This window comes from Thermobia domestica, chromosome 17 (genome assembly GCF_964235325.1).
Source record: "Thermobia domestica chromosome 17, izTheDome1.hap1.1, whole genome shotgun sequence".
NCBI classification, from domain to species: domain Eukaryota; kingdom Metazoa; phylum Arthropoda; class Insecta; order Zygentoma; family Lepismatidae; genus Thermobia; species Thermobia domestica.
Genome location: NC_137470.1, coordinates 148,855,773 through 148,882,464, shown reverse-complemented (window position 1 = coordinate 148,882,464; position 26,692 = coordinate 148,855,773). Strand labels below are relative to the sequence as shown.

General features: G+C 37.8%; 1 protein-coding gene across 4 annotated transcripts in view; it reads left to right on the top strand.

Moving 5' to 3' along the window:
• LOC145674397 (putative GTP-binding protein 6) overlaps positions 1–16,766 on the top strand; it is a 138,862-nt gene extending 122,096 nt beyond the window's left edge. For all 4 annotated transcript variants that reach the window (XM_081744400.1, XM_081744399.1, XM_081744398.1 and 1 more), the window contains exon 10: positions 15,738–16,766. In XM_081744400.1, the coding sequence (XP_081600526.1) occupies positions 15,738–15,861 (124 nt within the window). In that variant the 3' untranslated portion in view covers positions 15,862–16,766. The remainder of the gene's footprint in view (positions 1–15,737) is intronic.
• The last annotated feature ends 9,926 nt before the right edge of the window (positions 16,767–26,692 follow it).

Genomic DNA, 26,692 nt, shown 5'->3' with positions numbered 1-26,692 from the left:
CCAATCTTCCCCTTTAGCTTAAAGGGCTTAACAATTGAACTTTGAATTAAATATTTCGTTTAAATTTCATTCTGAAGAATACTACCTTGATCAAAAAGTTCCCGGAATCACCACCGTGTGGCGCTCGCAGTTACTTGATATGATCTTTCCTTTTTCTGTGGCTTGCCACAACTGTCAGCGATATTACTTCCGAATTTGAACATTCTACTTTGCCATTTGTGTAAGTGACGCAGTGTTGAGTTCATCTGTTTCCGTGCATGTTTCGATTTTTGCAATGGAGGTAATTTTGTAACAACGAATGTGTATTAAATTTTACGTTGTAAACGGTTTCAATACTGCAAAGACCTTGGAAATGTTGGAAAAGTGTTTCGGCAATGACGCTTTAAACAAAACAGCGGTTTACCAGTGGCGAGCACCCAATGAGCCAAGAAAGAAAAAAACGTCATTTTCAGACGAAAAAGGTGATGCTCACGGTTTTCACGGGTTACAACGGTGTTGTACATCGTAAAATTATGCCAGAAAGTGAGACAGTCACAAAAAGTATTATTTGGGCATTATGATGCGTTTGCGTGAAGCAATGTGCCTAAAAAGAAAAGATCTCTGGAAAAAGAACTCGTGGATTTTGCACCGTGACAACGGAGCGTCAACCAATGCTATCGTTATAAGCTAGTTTCTTACCAAAAACGTAACGAATACCATTCCGCAGCCACCGAATTCATCGGATTTATCTCCGTGCGACATTTTCCCGTTTCATTGACTCAAGAAACCATTACAGGGAACACGTTTAAGCAGCCTAGATAAGATAATACGAAAATGGAAGACGGCTCTGATGGACATACCGAAAATCGAGAACCACAGATGTTTTGAGAACTGAATCAAGCGCTGGCATAGGTGAATTGCAGTCGATGAGGAATACTTCGAAGGAGACAACGTCAATTTTCAGTAATAAACTCACATTTTTAATTTTGTGAGTGAATTCTTGGAACGTTTTGATCAAGGTAGTATACTTAACTAGTATTAGCTCTACTTAAATGTGCATTGTTGAAAACTTGATATCTGCGCGACGTATTTTTACGAAGAAAATGTTGGTATTCTAAGAAATCATAAAGCTAAACTCAGACACAGTGACTTTAGTTTTCAGATGATGTATAGAAATCGTGAGATATTTCAGATATTGGCATCACTTTTTCGTAGAATAAAAATTATTTGCGGTTATTATGCTACCAGGTACTACAGATTATATATATATTTTTGGTTGGAGTCTAGCGTCCCTTTGCAGCACCGAGGCTATATGAGACGTGGATCTACAGTTTAAGGTAGAATCCGAACTACCGTAGTGTGTTCAAATTTCAAGACTCTTCCACCCGGAATCTTTCGGTCCCCTTGTAGTAAAGGCGTGCGCGCTAGCCACTAGACTGAGGGCAAGACAGTTTATACATACATATACACACCTAGGTAGTATAGTTCATATTATCACATTTCATTTTAGTATTCCAGTTACAGTTGTTAATGTCCTGTAAGTTAGTGATTCCCAAACGGTGTGTCGCGAATTTTTAGAATTAAACCAGTTGAGAATGCTCCAAGAGCATTGCCACAACGATCTTGAAAAGAATCGAGAGATGAAGCGGGAAAGATAACTGTCATTGTTCCTAAATGTAAAAGTAAATCGTTGTGTCCGTATCTTCTCTTTCTCGCAAAAAATCGCAAAATATCATCTCTCTATGACTTACGATTCCCGAAATATAGGGTAAACACAACTATGATGGGCACTGTCTAGTGATGGGCACACTGGTATCGTTTGCCGTAATAACAAGCCTTCTGTGAATGGCAACTTACTGAAAATTACTCTCGATTGTTGGTAGTCATGTTGTCTTTTTGCGTTCAAAATGTGGTAAGCCTTCTTGTTGGCGCGAACGCTCAGTGTGCGATAATAAGAAATGTCATGAAGATTTAGTGAATTTTCTTCGTATTTTAAAGAAATTGATAAGACTGATAAGTGCATTTCTTAAGGTTTAATTCTTTTTCATATATAATTTTTCGCGTTTTTTTTTTATACTCACACAAGAATCATATATTAAACCGGTCAATTAGTTGTTTTACACATATCCTTTTTTAATATGAAGGGGTGCCCGTTACTGAGTTGGATATTTGTTTCTATATAGTGATGGGCCTTAGATGCCCATTACTGTGTGTTGAAAAGAAAATTATTTTAAACATTTTTCATTGAAAACTTGCTTATCATATTCTATTGTACTGGTGATAATTTTCTTTTGTCTTTTAGTGAAGTTTTAACAGTAATGGGCACAGTTCCCATCACTGTAAAATCTCCTGTGTCCGTTACTAAAAACGTAATTCGCGCACCTCTTGTAGCAAAATATTTCACAAACTGGCTAAATAAAACTGACCGAAATAACCCAGATTTTGGTACCAACTATAATTGTGCCATTTAAACACTATTTATACTGAAGCTAGCTAAAATAAACTATCTGAAACGACTACATACTTCTGTGATCATATTCAAAAAGGTTTCTTAAGTGCATTTCAACTAGGCCTACTTGGTCAGTGGAATTTAATTGGCAAACTTTAAGCAATCATGGCTTATCCCATGATGGTGAAAGACATGGAAATTGAATAGAGTAGTCGGAGTTTAAATTTCCGGAACTCGCTTGACAAAATTTCTAGAAAAATTAAAGACAAAACAATTCCCATTCTAGGCATGTAATTTGGAGTCCCTTTTCTGGAATATAATAATCTTTGCTTTTGGACATATTTTTGTCTTTGTGAAACTGACACATTTATTATAACCAAGCGAGGTTTATAATTTATTTTTCAAATTAAACTCCGGTGCACAACAAGGGGAAAGTCATCTACACCAAGCAACAGTTTCAGGACGCTGTTAGTGCAATTCGTAAAGGACAAAACATTAAAACTGTTGCTCGAACATATAATGTACCTAGGTCAACACTGCAAGGGCACCTCAAGAGTCAAGAGAAGACTACATTTGGCCCCAGTCCTGTTTTAACGAAAGATGAAGAGAATCTGATTGTTGAGTGGCTATTAACTTCAAGCAAGAAAGATTTTCCAAGGTGTAAGGAAGATGTTCAAGTTAGTGCTCAGTCGTATGTTAGTCTACAATAAAAACCTAATCCGTTCAAGAACAATTTACCAGGATCATAGTTATATAAGTCGTTTCTACGTAGGCATCCAATATTATCTCAAAAAGCCTCCGAAAGCGTTACACTAGCTAGTGCTAATGTGAGTGAATGTGATATCCGGAAATGGTTTCAAGAAATTAAAACATATTTAAAATCAGAGAATTTGTTCATGTTCTGGAAGATGCTTCAAGAGTATATAATGCAGACGAAACAAGTTTTTAAGTTTGCCCCAAATGGATACCCGGAATGTTTATGAGGTGTCTATGGGTAATGAAAATGAAGCCCTTACAGGTTTTTCACTTTTGGAGGAAATGGTGTTACATGTCTACCAATGCTTGTTTATAACTATAAAAACTGCCGAGTCAAATAGTGGAATCTGTTTCCGATGGTTGGGGTGTTAAGTGTTGGTGATTTCGTGTGGATGAAATCAGAATTTTTTATGAGTACATTTCTAATATTTTCCATCCATATTTAGTCAAAAGAAATGTCAAATGTGCAGAAATCCTCTTTGTGGATGGACATGTAAGTACCCACCTTACTTTACAATTAAGTTAATGATGTTCTGAGCTTCAGATTGTGTTAATTGCCCTGTATCTAAATACAACCAGAATAATGCAACCCGCTGATGTTAGTGCTTTCCACCCAATTAAAAGATGCTATTATGCTTTAGCGTCGCGAACACCCTTCTCAGTTGTTACTAAAAAAAAATGTGCTCCGTTATTACAAGACACAATTAAAAATTGCGTAAAGTCAGAAAATCTGGTAAATGGCTTCAAAGCATGCGCTTTGTACCTTGGAATCCTAATTCTATTGATTTCAGTACGTGTCTTGGTAAAAGAGAAGGGAAATCAAACAGCAATTTTGAAAAGTCTAGTGTCGGTGGCATTTTAAACGTGTAAATGTTTTCAAATTTGGTGGCGCTTAGGAAATCTAAATAACTCAACAGTTTTAACAGCTTGACAGACCACGAAACAATGAAGATTTTCATATTCTACATCCCATTTGAGAAATTGACACAAACTTCTCCAATGGTCACGGACGCACAAACAATGCAAACACCGCCTCAAGATAATGAGGAAGCTGCAAATGAAACACACGTAGTGGAAGATACAATTGAAAGCGGAAAGGAAAAGTCTAGTAAAGGAAATTCGGAAAGAGCCTAGTGTTGCTGTGGGTAATGAACAGAGTTCAATAAGGAATGGAAAGAGAAGTGAGCTTGGGCGTTCTGATATTCCACTACTTCAAGATTGTTTGGTTTGGCCTCAAACTTGTAAAAGAGAAAGTAAGAGAATCTCGTTTGTAATTACATACGAGAAGTGGAAGCTGCTTTATAAAGGAAAAGCTGAAAAGAAGAGACCAAAGAAAAAAGAAAAAAGGAAGAAAAGACAACGGCTCGAAAAGAAAGCTGCAGTGGAAGCTAGCAAGAAAATCAGCGTTGCAGGCATCATAAGCGAAGGAGGAATCCATAAGGCAAATTGCGAGAATAAATATGGAGAACCATCGACAAGTGAAACAGTGAAACGACAGCTATTTCGAACTGATCAAGATCTTTAGATGAAAAAAAAAAAAAAAAGCGTCAGTTTGTACAGTGTGGCAGACCTAAATCAACAAATAGGCCAGACATTTCATTCTAAATTTCAACTATCTTCAATCTAGTGCCATCAATGAGGACAGTCTCTGGGGCCTTACTTACCGTGTACAACTTGCAGTCTATGCAGTTCGCAGTTTCATAAGAAATGTCTCTTGCCCTCGAATCTACCTACGCCGAAGATGAAGACTCTGAATGTGACAGTAATGCCAGCAGCATATATTATTGTATTCATGTCCGCAAATTGTGGAAGCTAGTGACAGTGCAAGTGAGTAAATATGCACTTTGTAGAACAGTTGCTGAGTTTAACCGATGCTCTTAAAATAGGGATTATTTATGTACTTAATACGCAGTTTTTTTAAAGTGTCAAACAATTACATAAAACATAACTAGTATGCCAAACCCCTGTACTTCTTTAAAACATATTTTTGGTTATAGTTACTGGGTTAGCTTGAAATGCCCATCACTTATATTAAAAGTGCCCAAGTTAGAATTCTCGGTGCCCATCACTATATAGTCACACATCATGACACTTTATATATATTTTTTAAATGTAATTGAATTGCAGCAGACTAAAACATACACAGTTTTTTAGTAGAAACATTGCAGAATCTAACGGTGAAAACACAATTTTGAAATATACAAAACTAATTGGTCTGTATTGGAATTACTATAAAAAGATGGTTCTTAAGTTGCCCATCACTATATAGTTTACCCTATCTCCTTAAATCTCCAGAAACTCGAATTTTTTTGGCTAATATCTGGGGAGCCAGTGGCCACCGGCAGTGTTGGGCAAAATCAATTGAAATCAATTGCAATTGATCAATCAATTGAAAGTAATTGCTTTGAAAATCAATTGCAATTGATTTCAATTTGTAATTGACAATTAATTTCAATTGCAATTGAATTCAATCATAAAATTTGCAATTAAATTTTCGTCAATTGTTAATTGGTCACCAGGCAATTGAAACTTTTAATTGTTAATTGTCAATTGCAAAGGGTGCAATTGAAACATTTAATTGTTAATTGCAATTGACAATTGAAACTTGTAATTGTTAATTGTAATTGTTAATTGCAATTGAAATCAGCAATTAAAACTGAAGATAAGAAGATGTGTGTGTATTGTGTTGTCCACTTGTTACTGTTTTACATATTTCAAATAAGGTACTTATAAGAAATCCTGGATACCTACCATCCCTTCCCCCCATGGGAAGAAAGCCGGGAAACTAAGTTTTTTAAAAAATATATAATGTTTATGGTTCTATCCCCCTCGAAAGAACTCTATATGCCCGTCATGCGTACAATAGGAATGGGCACCAACGAGTTCGAGCGAGTTTTCTTTAAAACTCGACTCGACTCGAAGCAGACATCTTTGAGCTCGACTTGAGATCTCGGCTCGAAAAATTTCCCCCAACTCGACTCGAATTCGGATCGAGTTTCTAGTCTAGTCGAGCCAATTCGAGCTAAAATCTTTGTGTAGTTCCAAGTACTACTATCTTCAAGTATCCTACATAGACAATATAATTATCAATGATACTACTACTACTACTATAATTAATTATTATCCTTATAACACCGTGTACCTGTATATACATGGAATATAGGCGGTTTGTATCGGAATACTAAAAATTAGTTGACTGTCGATCTCGGTCGTCAAGAAATCTTCAGGAGGCAAGGACATCGGTCACGAGGTTCTTGGTTTGAGTTCAGGAGGATCAAATATTCGGGCTCGAGCCAAAAATTATTAAAAGTTATGGAACTCCAGCCAAACATGTTCAAAACTGCTCGACCCGGGTTTAGGGTTGTCAACAGCTCAAGCGGCTCGCTCACAGCTTATTCACTTATCGAGCCGAACCGAGAAGTGAGCCGAGCCAACAGCTCATCCAACCTAGCCAGCTCGAGCCGATGGCTCACACGAGCCGAGCCGAACCGAGCTGATTGCTTACCCCAACCGAGACGGTTCGAGCCATCGGCTCAGTTAAGCTGACCCGAACCAAGCCTATGGACTCGTTTCAACGGAGCCGGTTCAAGCCATTGGCTCAATTGAGCCCAGTCGATGCGTAATCCCAACCAAGCCAGTTCAAGCTGTACGCTCAGTTGAACCGATCCGAGTCGGTTGACATCACTATTCCGGTTGGGCTTCTACTTTGGCTAAAAAATTGGACCGTGCAGTTCTCAGCCTTGATGGTAAGAATTACAAAAAATGATATGAAATCTTTAGTTTTACGTCTCACGATTATGCCGGTTAGACTAAAGGAGACGGTGATGATAGGAAATGAACGAAATGAAGAAAGTGGGAGGAAACGGGAGAACCCCGAGAAAATCCACGAGCACGGTGTTTGTCCACCACAAAGTACAAACTGCGCGAGCTGGGATCAAACCAGGGACCTAAAGCACCGGAGGTGAACGCTCTACCACTGACCCACCGCGCCAACTGGTAAGAACTACAGTATATACTTATATTGGTGCTCACGGCGTCATTAACTTGTTCCGCCACCAACGAATTTCAGGGTACTTTGTTTTGCATCTTTTGTGCGTGTTTTGTGTCGCTTTATGCGCCTATTCCCACATTTTGTGCATCACCGGAAGTGGGTCAAAATGGGCCTACAAATATGGCGGAACAAGTTATTGCTCTTCCGCCACCAATGAATTTCGAGATCGTTTCCTTCACATCGTTTTGTGCCGTTTTGTGCGTCCACTTCCGTTTTGTACGTCGTGGGATGTGGGTTAAAATGAGTCCCCAAGGTGGGACGAAACCGATCAAGAGTTCCGCCACTATTAAATCTCGAGGTCGTTAATTTCACATCGCGTACCCTTTTATACGTCTATTTCGACGTTTTGTGCGTCACTGGAAGATGGTCAAAATGGGCCTCGAAGGTGGGACGAAAATGACCCACTGCTTCGCCACTACTGAATTTCGATATCCTTCCTTTTGTATCGACTAGTGGATTTTCGTGCCGTTTCGTGCCCTTATTTCCACGTTCTATGCCTCACCTGAAGTGGATCAAAATGGCCTTCCAAGATGGGACGAAAATGACCAAGATTTCCGCTACTATCGAATTTCGAGGTCGTTAATTTCACATTGCATACCCTTTTGTGCGCGTATTTCGACGTTTTGTGCGTCACTGGAAGACGGTCAAAATGGGCCTCGAAGGTGGGACGAAAATGACCCACTGCTCCGCCACTATACCTACCGAATTTCGTGGTCCTTCCTTTCGCGTCGACTAGTGAATGTTTCGTGCCCTTATTTTCACGTTTTGCGCGTCACCAGAAGTGTGTGAAAATGGACCTCCAAAGTGTGACCAAAATGACCCATTGTTCCGACACTGTCGAATTTCTAGGTCGTTTCTTTCGCATCGTTTAGTGATTATTTTTTAAAAAGTTTTCTGTGCCTACTTCCTCGTCTTGTGCGTCACCGGAAGTGAGTTAAACGGGCCTTTAAAGTGGGAGTTAAATGGCTCACTATTCCGCCACTATCGAATTTAGGGGTTGGTTCTTTCGCATCATTTAGTGTGTATTTTATACCGTTCTGTTCGCCTACTTCCACGTTTTGAGCATCACCAGAAATGCGTCAAAATGGTCCACCAATGTGTGAGAAAATAGAGCCATTGTTCCGCCACTATCGAATTTGGAGGTCGTTTCTTTCGCATCGTACAGTGCCTGCTTTGTACCGTTTTGTGCTCCTATTTCCACTTTAGTGCTTCTATTTCCAATTTAGTGCGACAACAAAAATGGGTCAAAATGGCCTACAAGTATAGCGGAATAACTTAATGCTGTTCCGTCACGATCAAATGAGGTCGTTTCCTTCACATTTTTTATACATGATTTGTGTCGCTTTGTGCATCAGTGGGAGAGGGTCAAAATGGACCTTGAAAGTTGAATGAATATGTCTTTCTCTGCCATATTTGTAGGTCGCCTTTGACCCACTTTCGTTGGCTTACAAAACGTGAAAGTATGCGCAGAAACGGTATAAATATGCACTAAACAATGCGAAAAAACCAACCTTGAAATTCGATACTGGTGGGAGAGTGGATCAGTTTTCTTCCCACATTGAATGCCCATTTTGACCCACTACCATTAAATCACAAAACGTGGAAATAGGCTTACAAAACGGTAGAAAACACGCACAAGACGATGTGAAGGAAACAACCTCGAAATCGTTCCTGACGGAACAATATTAACTTGTTCCACCATATTTGTAGGATAACATTGACCCATTTCCGGTGACGCAGAAAACGAGGAAATAGGCGCACAAAACGACACAAAAATGGAAATTTAGCTTTAATTACATGGAAATTTTAAGTTTGTAAGCTTAATTATATGGAAAATTTTATACATTTTTCCTTTACGTTGATTTGGGACTTTTAAATTTTATTCATTTTTCCACTGAAAAGTATGTATAATTCAACAAGTTGATTTGATTTTGAGTTGATTTTGGGGTTTAACGTCCCGGTCAGCAGCGAGGCTATATGGGACATGGACCTACTAATTAACGTGGAATCCGAACCACATGAGCTCCCGCCGGGAATCGAACCCGGGTCTTCCACGCCAAAGGCGCGTACGCTAACCGCTTAGCCACGGACGAGCTCTATAATTCAACAACGAAATAATTATTAGTTAGAATTATAATAATTATCTATATAATTGAATTCATTGTAATTTGGTCCATAACAAACACTTTACCATTTCGTACTAGCTGTTATGCTCGTTCATCGAACGGATCAGATAAAATATCAATGTAAACAAACTGAACAACGGGAGAACAATTAAGAAACATTTCTAACATTGGATATATTTTGTGTGAATATATATCCAACAACGTATATGTGTTTTCATTGGGAAGGCCGAGGGGGCTGAATTTGAACGTAAACACTATCGGGGGTGTCACTATAGGTCTGAGCAACTCCGATAAATATGGATTCGACACAAATTCTAGTACTTTTACATGTCCCGGTGAACGCCCCCTCAGACCCCCTTGGTTCGTATTGTGAAAAAATCTCCTCTGGTCCCCACCAACCCCCAACTAATACCGCGAAAACTATGAATGTGACACTAACATCTGCCATTTTCTACTACTTTTTACATATGCCGGTAAAAGTCCCTATAATCCTCTGGTTCCAATTTTGAAAAAAAAAAGAAAAACAATGCCTCTGGCCCGAAGCCGATGGGGGCTGTATTTGGAAGTCAACGCCTGTGGAAGTATCACCATTCATCTCAGCGACAGCGAAAACTATGGATTTGACACTAATATCGGTCACTTTCCATTATTTTTACATGTCTCGCAATTCCCCACCTCCGGTGACTCCCGGCCCGCATACAATGGTGGCTAAATTTGAAAATCTTTGCTAATGAAAGTATCACCATTGATCTCAGCCTCCGCGAAAACTACGGATTTGACATCGGTCATTGTGGATTATTTTTACATGTCTCGTGATCCCCGTTATAATGCCCCCGTTTCTTATCTGATGGGGGCTAAATGTGAAAGTAAACGCGGTCTTGAGTTTCACCAATGAGCTCAGCTACCCCGAAAACTATGAAATCGACACTGATATCGGTCATTTTCTACTACTTTTACATGTCCCGGTAAACGCCCCCCTGAGACCCCCTGGTTCGATTTTTTCGAAAAAGCTTTGCCTTGGTGTGGGACCTGAACCAAGGTATCTTTGACCAAAATTTGGTAACTCTCGGTCGACTTGTCTGGTCCCCAGCTCGGTCCCGGTAAACGTCCCCTGGAGACCCCCTAGTAAGGAATTAAAAAAAACTCTTCGTCTTGGTCTGGGGCCTAGACCAAGCTACCCGTGACCAAATTTTGAAAAGTTTCGGTCCACTCGTCTCGTCCACAGGTCGCACAAAGATAGACAGATAGACACACGAACAAACTTTATTTTATTTATATTAGAAAGGTCAGATCCGCCGTTATTGTATTAGTGCGGTGCTTGAGCTATTGATCGTAAAAATTCAAACTCCGATGAGTGATAATTTTATAGGCTTGATTTATTACAAGTTTAAACTCTTTAGTCAGTAGAGAAGAGGGCATGAATCATGGGTCAGAGTTGATGACAATGGGTTTTGGTGGGTCTGTGGGTCACAGTGGGTAAGAGTGGTTTATGGTGGGTGGTGGGTCAGAGTGGGTCGCGGTGGGTCGTGGGTCACGACGGGTGGTGAGTCAATTGGTCGTGGCTAAAGTTTTCATTGCCCCACGCCCTCTCTGAACTACAGTGTTGAAAATTAATCAGTGAAAATCAATTGCAATTGATCAATCAATTGAAAGTAATTGCTGTGGAAATCAATTGCAATTGAATCAATTGCCAATTAATTTCAATTGCAATTGAATTACAGAATTCAATTGCAATTACTTTCCACTGCAATTACTTTCAATCAATTGATCAATTGCAATTGATTCTCCTTTTTTAATGGCCAACTGCAATTAACAATTAACCATTACTTATTTCAATTGTTAATTGCAATTAACAATTAAATTTACAGATTAATTGTTAATTCAATTGAAATTTGCCCAACACTGGCCACCGGTTACTATTTGGTACCGAAATATTCACCAGCCTCTTAAGTATAGATCAACATCAATATGATCTCTCTGAGACTTAGGTTAGTTTTAGACGGAAGCATTTATCGTAGCATTTCTCGTAGCAAAAATCGTATCGTCGATATCCTACAAAGTAGCAAATGCTGCAGGGATGCTAATATCATGCTGACTGAAAAATATGAGGAGCATCCTTGTTTGTACAAAGTTAAAAAGTCCTTTGTATCATAATAAGCATATGGGGCAAGAAGAAATAGCGATTGAAATCTCTGGGCCTTATGCAGAGTCATTCTGACGCGTTATTAGTGCCATACTAAAGAGTTCGACTAATATATTTTTCTTATAGTAGTCAGCCCTTTAGTATGATGCTAATCATACGTCAAAACGACTCTGCATAAGGCCGTCTGTTTTTAGTTTCGGAGCCATAATTGCGCTCTTTTCCAGTGATTTGTTTGCTACGTCACGACAAGATGCTTATCAAAATGCTACCGTGTAAAACACCGTATACTTTTGATGCCATAGAATATTATACGAGATTTTTGGCAGCACATCTGCTACGAGAAAGCTACGATAAATGCTTCTGTCTAAAATTAGCCTTATGGTTCCCAAAATATGGCTCCTTAAATCTCGTGAAATTGGAGCTATTCTTTGGCCAATATCTCGGGAACAGTAAGTCATAGAAAGATACTGGTGTTAATACCTAAGAGGATGGTAAACATTCTGGTACCAATATTAAAATTGGTGGCCACTGGCCAACTGACCAGTGACCAAACCAGTGGCCACCGATTACTATTTGGTACCAAAATATTCACCATCATCTTAGGTATTGATCAACATCAATAGAATTTCTCTATAACTTATGGTTTCCGAGATATGGCTTCTTAAATCTCCGGAAATCTGTGATTTTTTGGCCAATATGTCGGGAATAAGAGTGACGCGAAAAACTCCATCATCTCAAAGTTTTTGATGCTCTATCGAACGGAGGACTCAAAATTAAAAAAAAATCGCAAATAACAAGACAGACAGACAGAGAATTCAGTAACGAACCTTTTAAGTTCGCTGAAAATCATAAAACATTTATTAATTAGTTAAAATGAATTTTGAGACAGACTATACCAGTCAACGACTCCAGTGGCAGCAACAATGCTCAGTACTACGCAGCTATAGCAGGGCCAGCAAAAGAATGTCTCTGATAACACGCAGCGGCGTTGCCACTACTCACGTGTCAAGGCTTTTTTCGGTGCATTTATAATAGAATTTAATTAATGGTGTAAGACAGAGTGACCGTGGTTGGTAACATTAACACCAAAGTAGAGGCTGCATTTTCCACCCACATATGGTAAGAAACTTGAGAGACCATCTCTTGTTGGTCCTGCTATAGCAGCAATGCTCAGACCTTTAGAGAAACTTGTAATCTTGCGCTATTAAAATTTATATTGTTACTAGCAAATTGCCGGTTTTTCGCAAAGAGAGAATAGTTTCATTTTGGACATAAAAGTCAATGGGAACTGAATTTTGATATAAACGGCATCGATAATATCACTGTTCATCTCAGTGACCCCGAAAACTATGAATTCGACACTAATATCGGTCATTTTCGATCATTTTATATATATATCTCCTCCTTCCCCAGGTTGCGGGGCTAAATTTAGATTTAAGCGGCATGGGAAGTGTCACTGTTCATCTCAGCGACCCCGAAAACTATGGATTCAACACTAGTATCGGTCATTTTTAAATATCTCTTCCTTCCCCTAAGTTGCACCGCCAAAGTGAAATTAAAACCTTCCCAGGCCCGAACCTCATCTATGTGGCAAACTTGCTTGAGATCGGTCACGTGATTCAAGACTTATTAAAGTTTATTTTTTATAAAGTAAATTTTATACGTTCTCCTCCTACGTTACTTCAAAATAAAATGATGAAAACCTTCCCAGGCCCGAACCTCATATATATTGAAAATTTGATCAAAATCGGTTGAGTGGTTCAAGCGGTACGAAGTCACAAACATAATGTGACTTTTATTATAGATTAATTTTAAAAAATCGAATGTGTGTGTCACGAAGCCGTGGGCGTTCAGGAAAATGTGTTGTTAGTCTAAAAAAAGGTTGGGAACCAGTGCTGTAAATCACCAAAAATTGTTTCCCGTAAAGAAAAAAATCGAAAGTCTTAGATGTGATTGATAATAACGCTGACAAGTTAGTGAATCACATTCATTTCTGTTTCCACTTCAATCTAATGTGTCCTAGAGACTAATACAGTCAAGATGCTATAGAGAATCAAGTTCGGGATGACAAAATGCGCTTACAGGTAGTCTTCTGTTGTAGTTTGGTAGCAAACTTCGAAAGGTCGTTTTAAGTTTATGGTAAAGAATTCGGCATCCTCACCAGCTTAAGAACTACTGCGTTGCCATCAGCGGTTTTGCTCAGTGTGGAAGCTCTCAATGTTAACTATTGTCCTGCATCTGAATTTCTACTGAAGGAGACTGCGTTGAAGCATAGTTTGATCAAATCTGTTCCATTCCTCGTGACTAACTTTCGAAAGATCGTCTATTGTACGTGGCTGTTGACGATCTAACATTAGTTTTTAACAATGGAAGACCACAAAAATCCATAAGGGATGCGTAAGGGGATTTCACAGAAATGTCTGTAAATGAGGTTGCAAAAATTCCCGTCCTACGTGCCATCCTTTCCATATACGTAATCATTGACTGTATCGTATGACGGGACGTCTCCTGATGAATGACAACATCAGATGTTTCGTTTCCATATAGGGATGGGATATCGTGACAGTATAGTGGCTCTAAAATGTTCGCCTGGTAGTAAACTGCATTGATTTTAGCCTTTTTGTTCACTTTTCATAGCTTAAATTTGCCATTACCGTAGAGTATGAAGCCGCGTAGAAGACTTTTTACACATTGACGTATCCAGTCAGAACGACTTCTGAAATCACGGGAACGGAAAAAGACGGCCCTCTTTTTTATATCTCATTTTTACAGATACGACCATGTATTGTCCAGATTCAGTACAAGTTTCCACCTATTCGCTGCCAGGTGTGTTCGTCCTGCTTTCGACTGTTGGTCTTCCTCTCCATGATATCTGATTCTATTCTCGATTTCTTTATTGTTATAGTACGCTTTCGTCTTCCGCACTTCAAATATTACCCGAGGAACTCTTGCGATGTCTTAATATCCAGTTTCCGGGAGTAGGCAGAAATATCTCTGACTTGAAGTTTCTTCGTACGATAGTTAATGGGAACTTTAGATCGAAAATCCAACTTCAAGAATTATCCTTCTGTGTCCCGCAAAACCCGGAATACGCACCTATTCCATCTTGCCCGCCCCAGATTGGCAATTATACAGAGATCTTTTTTTCACTGAATACTGAGCTACTATAATACTCTAACAAGTGAGGTGAATTTTTTTCTAGCTACCCGGTGTTTGACAGAGTAATTAAACGCTTGTTGGCCAAATAATATTACTTTTGCACTTGTTGTTATTGTTGTTGATACACTATTTATATATATACAGGGTGTCTCAAAAGTCTCCAGACATAGGGTAACTGTTATTATCAGAGCTGCAACAAAATGTAAGAGGGGAAACCGTCTCCAAATGCGTTTTCAATCTAAAGTAAAGGATTTTTTTTTTTTTTAATCTGACGAGCCGATTGGGCTGTACACTCTTTGTGCCCAATGTTAAATGAAAATGCAACGTTGCCATTTACCTGGACCCACAACATAAGTGAATGAAGTTACTGTCTGTTATGCTAACATGTTACTGTCGATGGCTAGCTCCCATTTCAAAGATGCCCCCATTCATCATACTCTTACAAAATTAGTCCACCTCCCGACCCGTCCTTCCCTTCCCGAGTCCCAAGTAAATGACAACGTTGCATTTTCATTTAACATTTGGTGCATAAAGAGTGTACAGCCCAAACGGCCCATCCGATTTTAAAAAAAAAATCTTTCACTTTAGATTGAAAACATTATATTTGAGACGGTTTCCTCTCTTACATTTTATTGTAACTGATAATAACAGCTATCCTATGTCAGGGGACTTTTGAGATACCATATATATATTATTTATTTGTTAACATTTCCTTGTGTAAAATGGCAAAATTATGCTGTATCTGGGAAATTTGTTCAATAAATGAATAAATATCTGTTGCTGTAATATGAAGAGCTTGTTATATTAGGTTAATTCACAGTTAATTCAACTGGAAAGGCATGAAAGCAGTATTACTTAGTATTGTCATGGCTTGTAGGAGTTACTGAATACTCGTTAGTAGATGTGCTTTGCCATTCCAACATCATCTCACATTTGTCTACTTCCATTTCAAAATAGGATGAAAGGTTGTTCTATGCTTCTTTCAAGTTAGATGGAATTTACTGTAATCTTATAACTGACAATGTTTTAAAATAACATATTTAATCATAATTGTATTGTATTTTTTTATTGTAGTTGGCTGTACAAAGAAGCGGCAGTAACCGAAGTGGCAGCAGATCCTAAAAATAGCCAGTACATGTTGATGAAAGTTGTGATTTCAGGGGCTACACTGAGCAAATTTCGACATAAGTTTACCTGATTTTTTCATGTCCTGGAATAAGTGTTATTTTTAGTGTAGGTAATATTAGTTCATAAATCTTGTTAGAATTGTTATATTTTCGATACGTAATATTTCAACTTGGCAAATTTATTGTGAATTACCAACTGCAAAATATTTCAAGGGAAGCTCGTTCCTTATCCTCGATTACCATGGAGTTAGTGAGGTTGATTATATTTTAGTTCCTTTACACGCTGCGTGTTTTGTTTTCTTTCAGGTTTGACAAGAAGATACAGTCATGTCCAAAATGATTGTCATGTCTATAAATATGTTATTGTAAGAATATAATTTAATAACTATTTCGCCCGGTATTTCTTATAATGTTAGTATGTGTATAATCGGCAAAGACATGTCAAAAGAAAAGTAAATATGAACAATACAACGAAAAAAAAACTTTCTTGTCCATTTAGCAACATTTTTTTTTTCATTCTAATTTTCGTATTTATAATTCTTTTCCTATGAAATTTACCACAAATACACATTTCCCAATTATACACATAGTAACAGTATTAAAAGTACTCTGCAAAATCATTATCAAATTATATTCCCACAAGAAGACATTTATAGATATTCGACAATTATTTTGGACATGACTGTACACCTTAAGGATAAGCAAAAGAACATAATTGAAATAGGAACGTATAAATTTGCAAATCGTCGCAGTTCGAGGATGAGGAATGATTTTTTTTTTTTTAAATATATTGCAGGTGATAATTTAATCTGCCAACTTAAAACATATTGTTAAGTACTGAAAATATAAGTGATATTTTTACGTTCTTTAACTGTTATATTTGCTATTCTATGTTGATAGTTTCTATACGTTTCTCATGTTAATTTTAACAAAAAGTGTATATATCCGTTTGAATGAAATAAAACGTTCTAAATTATTAGACTTTTTTTTCATCTGTTTATAACATGAAAAAAAAAGCGTATGTCTTAAGTAGACAAATCGGATGACGTTGCATAAGAAACAAAAATAAAAGAGAAATCTGGCTACTTACAAGGGACATCACCCAATTGTCTGGCTCCGATTTCAATGATTTTTTTTTTTTTTTTGCTAATAGAGGACATGTATGTATTATTTGTTATGACAGAAATTTTTGCCATGGTGCATGTTTTCTATTTTTCTATAATTTTTAAGAGTTGTGATGTGGTTATTAGAGATTACTGCAGAAGTCCCTTACTACCCTTTGTAAACGGAGTGCTAATGATAAAACAACTATCATCACATATGTACATATAAGGTACATATACGGTAGGTACATATAAGGCCTAGGGGGAAGTCGTATGGTAAGTATAACCTTGACGGCAGCCATCTTGAAATCCGCCATTTTGAATTAAGGTCAAGTTTTTGAAATAGGAATAGGGCAATACGATACATAATTTCGGGGTAGAATTTAATCAGGAAGACAATAATGAAGTTAGTTTTAAGATACTTCCATTTGGGGAAAAGTTACAGGCATATTAATTGTTTATACTTACTATATGCGTAAGTCCCTTACATCCGCTTCTAACCCGCGTATTAATGATAATAAATGGATAAAAGCTTCGGTAATACATATTATGGCTAGAGGGAAGTGATACGGTAAGGGTTATCCTTGACGGCAGCCATCTTGAAATCCGCCCTTTTGAATTAAAGTGAAGTTTTGAAAAATGAAAACCATAGCATGTGACACCTCATTTTAATAGTAAATTTTCCGAAAAAGTCAATAGTATGCTTATTTTTGTTCTATAGCTAACTAATATGAATTTAGGACTGCTTCTAATGTGCACCAAACGTCCATTATTCGATCTTTCAAATTGGCAACACTCCTAATTTTCACGGCATATTTTAAGATTCTAACTGGCACTTTGCAACTATTGCCATGGCTCATGTTTTCTAAATTTATTACATATTTTTAAGAGTTGCGATTTGTCAGTTCATGAATAGTGTTGGGATAAGCATATCAATCTTTCTGAATTTTGAAAACTTGCCATGCAATTATTAATTTTCTAGGAAATGTAATTATTTATTTCCTATACCTGCCTTTCAAAACTCATTTACTGACATGAATCATCGCACAACGAAAGAACTCCAACTTTGCATTCAGGTAATACCGAAGACGTAGCTTGTAATGGATAGTAGGTGAGACGAGAAATCAAATTAAAATTCACTTCGAAAAGGAAAACGAAATATGATTGTTGTGTAAATCAATGGTCTTTTGTTTTCTTTTATATTTATTTCTTTATTGTATATTTGTTTATTTTCTATGGCAATTTTTTAGCTAGTCAGACAAAAAAGTCATTCGTTTTCTAGTGATTGTTGTCGATAGTTCATGTTTGTAAGATCTACGAGTATAATCAGTATTGATCGGGAACTCGATTAAGTTACACCTTTTTGTAAACAAGTTACATGTTTTCATACTATGTTCATGATACAAACAGTATGTTGGGAACAGTCATATTATGCCTTCTTGATATTTTCTATCATTGCTGCTGTTTCTTTAAAGTTGTATTTATTAAAAATATTTTATTGTTTGTGGTTTGCGCAACCTGTAGGCTATATTTCTTGATAATTTTGTGTTCGTATAACACCAATTTGTTTTAATTTCATTTGTATTTCTTTACGTCACATAGGTCCATAAGTTCCTCATGTATTCTGGTTTAAAATAAATAATTACATTGCAAGTTTTCAAAATTCAGAAAGATTGCTGGATGCTTATCCCAACACTATTCCCGAACTGACAAATCGTAACTCTTGAAAATATGTAATAACTTTAGAAAACATGAGCCATGGCAATAGTTGCAAAGTGCCAGTTAGAATCATAAAACATGCGGTGAAAATTAGGTGTGTTGCCAATTTGAAAGACGAATAATGGACGTTTGGTGCACATTAGAAGCAGTCCTAAATTCATACTGGTTAACTATAGAACAAAAGTAAGCACACTGTTGGCTTTTTCGGAAAATTTACTATTAAAATGAGGTGTCACATGCTATGGTTTTCATTTTTCAAAACTTCACTTTAATTCAAAAGGGTGGATTTCAAGATGGCTGCCGTCAAGGATAACCCTTACCGTATCACTTCCCTCTAGCCATAGTATGTATTACAGAAGTTTTTCTCCATTTATTATCATTAATACGCGGGTTAGAAGCGGATGTAAGGGACTCACGCATATAGTAAGTATAAACAATTAATATGCCTGTAACTTTTCCCCAAATAGAAGTATCTTAAAACTAACTTCACCATTGTCTTTCTGATTAAATTCTACCCCGAAATTATATATCGCATTACCCTATTCCTATTTTAAAAACTTGACCTTAATTCAAAATGGCGGATTTCAAGATGGCTGCCGTCAAGGTTATACCTACCATACGACTTCCCCCGAGGCCTTATATGTATCTACATGGTTGTTTTTTCATTAGCACTCCGTTTACAAAGGGTAGTAAGGGACTTCTGCAGTAATCTCTAATAACCACATCACAACTCTTAAAAATTATAGAAAAATAGAAAACATGCACCATGGCAAAAATTTCTGTCATAACAAATAATACATACATGTCCTCTATCAGCAAGAAAAATTTCATTGAAATCGGAGCCGGACAATTGGGTGATGTCCCTTGTTAGCCATCAGATTTAGTGTTGCACTGATTTCCAGTAATTCTACAGTCACCGACAAAAGTTCTTTCAGTTTGTTGAAATTAGTTTCGTAAATAACTTCAGAATAGAAGAATAATTTGAGTATAGTTTTCAGCAAATTAAAAAAGAATGTAATTCTCTGTATGTCCTAGTCATACCACCGTTGTACATTCTAGCAATACCACCGTTATTCCTAAAATGAATTTTACCAAACGGAAAGAACTTTTGTCGATAACAGCACTTTATTTTCTGAATTGAATGCTAACTCAAACCAGAGATTTACAATCTTTTAAAAAGTTACATTGGTGGTACTGCTTAAGTAAAATTACACTGAAGCAAAGAATTGTGTAATCGAAAATGTGAACGTGGACAATTGCGTAAAGCGCGTCAAATACACTATGCATGTTGCATTCCAGAGAAGGATTTAGCTGTGAAGTTTCTCAAATTATTTCTCTTCTAATTTCATATTGCATGGGTAACATGTCTCGATCCACACAGACACCAGTTAGTCCTGCCCGCTGATCTAGTGCCTCGCGCCTTTGGTGTATAAGGCACTAGATCCTGGTTCGATTCCTGGTGGGAGAGCCATGAAATTTGAACTAATTACAATGGTCTGGATTCCACCTTCATTTGTAGGCTCATGTCTCATATAGCCTCAATGCTGAAATTGAAGCTAAACTTCGATTCAGGAACCAGAAAATATCAATTTTACTATGACACTAAATGAAGTTCCTCAGCACAAAAGTGCATTTCATGTTCAAAATCAGGTGCGAAGAAATGAAAGAACTGAAATATGAATCGAAACTCATAACAGTAGTCATTTATTCATTGTCGTCATTACAAATTAGTTGGTGATAGATTGGAACTTAACGTGTTTTTTCTTCAGCACTAAGGCTATATGAGACAGATTCCGTCTTCTATCCGAGTCAAGTACCCATTCTGAGGATCCTGGAGCGCAGGCACCGAAAGGGATCTGTACTTGTTTGAACAGTAATATTTCCTTACAATTTGAGCATTGGAAAGTGATTTCTGTATACAATTTTTTTTACATGAAGAGTGAACGTAAATAATGAAACAGTTAACCTAATCTAAAAGCCCTTGTTGTGTCATGTATTGTAAAGTTCTTCCTGTCTAGCGGTAGGTAGAACTTTGGTAGAGTAAACTATAGTCCGGAATCGACTCCCGCTACCGATTTCATTATAAAAATCTTCTATATACAGTATTCTACAAGAATAATACAATAAAGTAATTTCTCTAATGCAAGATAGAGAAAGGTGACCAAAGGCCCGAGCTGCCTAGAGCAGGATCTCCACAGAGCTCCAAAGCAAGCTAGGTGGAGTAGATTAGGAATCCCAATGCTCCGAAACAAACAGAGAGAGGGCTTTAAAAGCCATGAGGTTAGGAATCTCGATAGAGCTCCGAAGCAAGCTAAGCGGGAGGAAGGAAAACTTAAGAGTTCCGAAGAAAACGAGAGGCGTTGGGTTGGGTATCTCCTAAAGCTCCGAGCAAGCTATAGGAAAGACTGACCAGCCACAGACTGATAGCTGTCCATGGTATCACCTCGGTTCTATAGGCTCTCCAGGTGAGGCGATGGCGCTGCTGTTTCATGGTACTGGATATTGAATTATCAACTACCAGATAAAACTATTTGCTAACTTTCAGATTTCTTTCATGATAAAATCCAATTCTCCTTCCTATCGTTTAAGTCTCAAACAATATGCGGAATACTTTCGTGAGACAAGAATATTAGTATTTTTTCAAACGTAGTATTATGTCTTGCATTATACAAGTCGTAACCAGTTGTTTCCTGCTTTGAGACAAGGAAAATATATTTTACAACTTCTGTTTCATATAATGCTCTTTTGTATTTCTGTAACAAAGATATTATTCCATATGTATCACATCATCGATATTAATCTTCTGTTCTAATTCAGTATGTTGTGAAAAGAAGTGATAATCTGAGAACGATATGAAGTAGTCATTTTAAATCATTTTGGTTAAAAAAAATAAAAAAAAAACTTCGTTTATGCTTTTATAGCAAATTAAAAGTAATCTATATATATATAATTGAAAATCACTATGTTTGTGACTAAATCTCCTGAACCGCCCGACCGAACTCGATCAAATTTGTAACATGGAAGAGGTTTGAGACTGGGCTGGTTTTAGGTTATTCAATTTGATGGTAGAACTTAGGGATGGGGAAAATAAATAAAACTTAATAACTCCTGAACCACTCGACTGATGTTGATCAAATTTTCAACATAGATGAGGTTCAGGCGTGGGATTTTTTTAATGATTTAAATTTGACGGAGCAGCGTAGTGGAGGAGGAGGAAACACATAAAAGTCAATTTATATAAGACTGAAAGTGACTATTTTTGTAACCTAATAACTCGTGAACTATCCGACCGATCTCAATCAAATTTTCAAGATACACGAGGTTCGGATCTGGAAACATTTTTTGTAATTTCACTTTAACGGTAGACTCTAGGAGAGGGGGACGTATAAATAAAGACTAATAAAACCTAATAACTTTTGAACCACAAAAAATATCCCGATCAAATTTTCAACATATATGAGGGTCAGGCCTTGGGTGTTTTATATCGTTTCACTTTGACGAGCCAACGTAGGGGAGGGGGGAGGAGGGAGATATATATGTAAAAAAAATAAATAAAAATGGCTGCTTTTGTGACTTCATCATTCTTGAACCCCTGACCGATCTGAATCAAATTTTCAACATACATGAGTTTAGGAGCAGTGATTACTTTAGGCTATTTATTTTGACGATGCAACGTAGGGGAGGGGAAGATAAATTTAAAAATGATCAAAAATGACCAATATTAGTGTTGAATCTATAGTTTTGGGGTCGATGAGAGAAACAGTGACATTTTTGATGCTGTTTCAATCCAAGTTCAGCCCTGATGGTTGGGGAGGGGGATAAACATTTAAAAATGATCGAAAATGTCTAATATTATTGTCGAATCATAGTTTTAGGAGTAGCTGAGATTAACAGAGACAATTCTGATGCCATGTGCCGCAGCACGGAGGGGGAGGGGGAGCTCTATATATAATCATAATCGAAAATGACCAATATTAGTATCTAATCCATAGTTTTCGGGATCACTCAGATGAACAGTAACATTTCTGATCCAGTTTAAATCTAAAATCAGCCCCGCCACTCGGGGGAAGGGAAGAAAGATATATATTTATATAAAAATGATCGAAAATGGCCACTACCATTGTCGAATACTCGAATTTGTAGTTTTCTGGGTCGCTTAGATGAACAGTGATACTTTCGATCCTGTTTAAATTCAAATTCAACCCCGCAACTTGGGGGAGGGGAGGAAGAGATATCTAAAAATGATCGAAAATGACCGATATTAGTGCTGAATGTACATTTACTGGGGTCGCTGAAATGAACGGTGACACTTTCGATGCCATGGGCCGCAACATGAGGGAGGGAGAAATATATATCATCCTCCCAGCGAAGCGGGTTAGTGTCTAAAATTGCTAATGAAAATTAATTAAAGAATTGAAATACTTGATGATGCTGTTATTTATATTTCACAGATCATATGAAAAAGTAGTTGATAATGCATAATGTGACAGGCTGTTATTACTCTGCATAACACTATAGTAAATAAATCGATATGAGTTCTATGATATTATAAATTGATTTGGGGATATCTGTAGAAACCAAGTAGAAACAATACGTTATTATTCTTGTCTCTCTGTGTGTGATACCTGCACACGGGTACAATGTTGCTGCCACTAGGAGGCAAGAGATATAAGTCCCATACGATATATAAACAAAATCATCTGGATAGTGTTTGGAGAAAATCCTGGAAAACGACACTCTGGAGAATAAACGTCACATGACCCTGTTCCTATTTAAAAATTTTGACCTGAATCCAAGATGGCGGACTTCAAGATGGCCTCTATGACAATACTTTATAAAATTAGGTATGTTTCTTCATTTAGTTAAATTATCCAAGTTATCTTTTCATTCCGTTACGCAGTTTCTAAATTACAACAGTTTATTCCAGAGTTTTCTCATATACTATGTATTGTAATCGGATTCACAACTTTAGGTCGCTTAAGGCACCATTTAATATTATTCAATGAAGCTAATTTTTCTCCTGGTTTAATTTATTCCCATATGGAACCATTTTAGGGGCTTCGTCCAAAGAAACTCAGAAATCAAAAATTAAGGACCACCCGAATTATATATGAACAAAATCATCATCAAAATCAATATATATGAGAGAGAGAGAGAGAGAGTAGATAGATAGATATAACTGTTAGGAAACAAACCATACAAGGTAGACAAAAGCATATATATATTTTTTTACTGGATATCACAAGTGTCAAGTAGAGACCTACACACCATCCTAATACAAAGTGGTGTGACGAAATTAGGTAGCACTGCGAATACGTTGGAAACGTATTATCCAAGATAGATGGTTGTCAACAAAAAGTATGGGAAAATCTTCATTCAGCAATGGATCGGCAATTGTTGATAATGGTATGTATGCGTTTTAAATATAAATAACCCTTACCACTACACTTATTTGATCTCAGATCTCATTCTTGATGTCTGAGCATTTGAGATTAAGAAATAAACGCTTATACCTTGTTCTGAGAGATCATATGTTTAACCCTACAACTGTAAGAATTTCTAAAACCAAAGATAGTTAAATTAAAATTTACTGTTCCTACGCATAACTGGGTAAAATTTACTGTTCCTGCGCATAACTGGGTAAAATGTACTATTACGTCTGGGTATAACAAACGGTTCTGCGAACTCGAAATATTTTAACAACCGGTTCTAACGAATCGGCTGAATAACACTACTCTGTATTACTGATTGTTAACTGCACGTCTGCTCTATTACAGCACACTGTGTAGAAACCAATCAGTAGTATGTTTGACTAACACCTGGTCTAAAGAAGAGTGAACATTATAAACCCATTATTGGAACATGAACTGTTATTTTTAAATATTTTAATTTAGAAAAAAGAACTAAAAATACATATTGAACATATACGTATGTAGTACAAATTACTGTGTCGAATTACGGTACAGAATGTGGCGATCCGATGTCAGGGTGTGGGTATGGCGAATGCCTGGTGAACGTCATCTGTCAGCGTGTGTAGTGCCAACATTAAATTTGGAGGTGGTGGTGTTACGGCGTGGTCGTATTTTTCTTGGAGGGCTTGCACCCCTTGTTGTTTTGCATGGCACTCTCACAGCGCAGGCGAACATTGATGTTTTAAGCAACTTCTTGCTTCCCACTGTTTAAGATTGCATCTTTCAACACGATCGAGCACCTGTTCATATTGCACGGCCTGTGGCGGAATGGTTACACGACCATAACATCACTGTAAATGGACTGGCGTGCACAGAGTCCTGACTTGGATCCTATAGAGCACCTTTGGGGTGATTTGGAACGCCGACTTCGTGCCTGGCCTCACCGACCTACATCGATACCTCTCCTCAGTTCAGCACTCCGTGAAGAATGGGCTGCCATTCCTCAGGAAAACTTCCAGCACCTGATTGAAAGTGTGCCTGCGAGAGTGGAAGCTGTCATCAAGGCTAAGAGTGGGCCAATACAATATTGAATTCCAGCAGTACCGATGGAGGGCGCCACGAACTTGTAAGTCATTTTCAGCCAGGTGTCCGGATACTTTTGATCACATAGTATATATATACAGTGGTGGATCCAGGATATGGTCAAGGGAGGGGCTAAACCATATTTTGTCGTTTAATCCAGTGTAAAGCAGGATTGAAGCCCATTTTATCCAGTGTCACGGTATACCTGAGTGTCAAGGGGGGGTATAGCCCCTATAGTCCTCCCCCTTGGATCCGCCACTGTGTATATATATATATATCGTATATACGTGGTGTGATTGGAAAGTTGTAAGACAGTTGCCAACATTGCTCAGGAGGAGTAGATATAATCGCCCGTCAGCATGGAAACGGTAGCTTCAAAGATCTTATAAAATAGAGGATCTGCCCTTACAACAAAGCCATACGTCACAGTTTCGCCACCCCTACTCTGCCCACTCCGCCCAATAGGATCGCAATGTTTTGAGCCAACAATCATGGCGGAAACAAAAGTAGCCAATCAGACGATGGCAGAAACGAGAGTAGCCAATCAGACGTGCCGATGCTCGGTTGTTTTTTGGCTTCATCGATTTAATAGGATGAAGATACATATGAGTAGATCCTCTATTTATAACATCCTTGGGTGGCTTGGTGTGTCCTTGAGACATGTTGAAACATGCACTGAGATATCTTTATTCAGTACGGGGTAGCAACCGGTTGAGTGCGGGCGTGTGTGTATGTCTTGGCGGATTTTTAAGTGTGCAAAATGGAGGAAAAATTGGAAAAACGCGTTTGTTTGAAATCTTGTTTTAAAACTGGGAAATCTGATTCGAAGACTTACGAACTCTTGAAAACAGCTTTTGGAGGCAAATGTCTGAGCCGGTCAAACGTGTTTATCTGGTTTCACAGTTTCAAAGATGGCCGCGAGTCAGTAGAGGATGAACCCGGTTTGGCCGGCCTTCAACATCAAAAACTAATATTGCGAAAGTTGGCGATTTAGTGCGCTCGAACCGTAGATTTACCGTAGACTTCGGGGAGATGGCTGAAGACCTGAATTTAAGTTTCTATGCGGTTCAGTCAATTTTAACTGATGATTTGAACATGCGTCGGGTTTGCGCGAAATTCATTCCAAAAGTGTTGTCACACAAGTAGAAACAACAAAGACTCGAAGTGTCCCAAGAACTGTTTCATCGAGCCGAAATGGACCCAGATTTCTTGAATAGGGCAATAGGCGATGAATCATAGGTTTATGGGTATTACCCAGAAACAAAAGCCCAATCTCCTCAGTGGAAGAGCCCAGATCCATCAAGGCCAAAGAAAGTGCGACAAAGTCAGTCGAATGTGAAGACAATGTTGGTGGTTTTTTCGAGTCTAAGGGAATCGTGCATCATGAATTTGCCCCTAGGATGCAGTCAACCGGGAACACCGGTACTACAAAAGTGTCCTTTAGCGTCTGTGCGAAAATATGTAGCAGAAAAGGCCTACCCTCTGGAAAGAAAAGAATTGGATTCTCCACCACAAGAATGCACCAGCGCATTGTGCGTTCTCGATCCAGGAATTTTTGGCCAAATTCAACATTCCTGTGCTTCCGC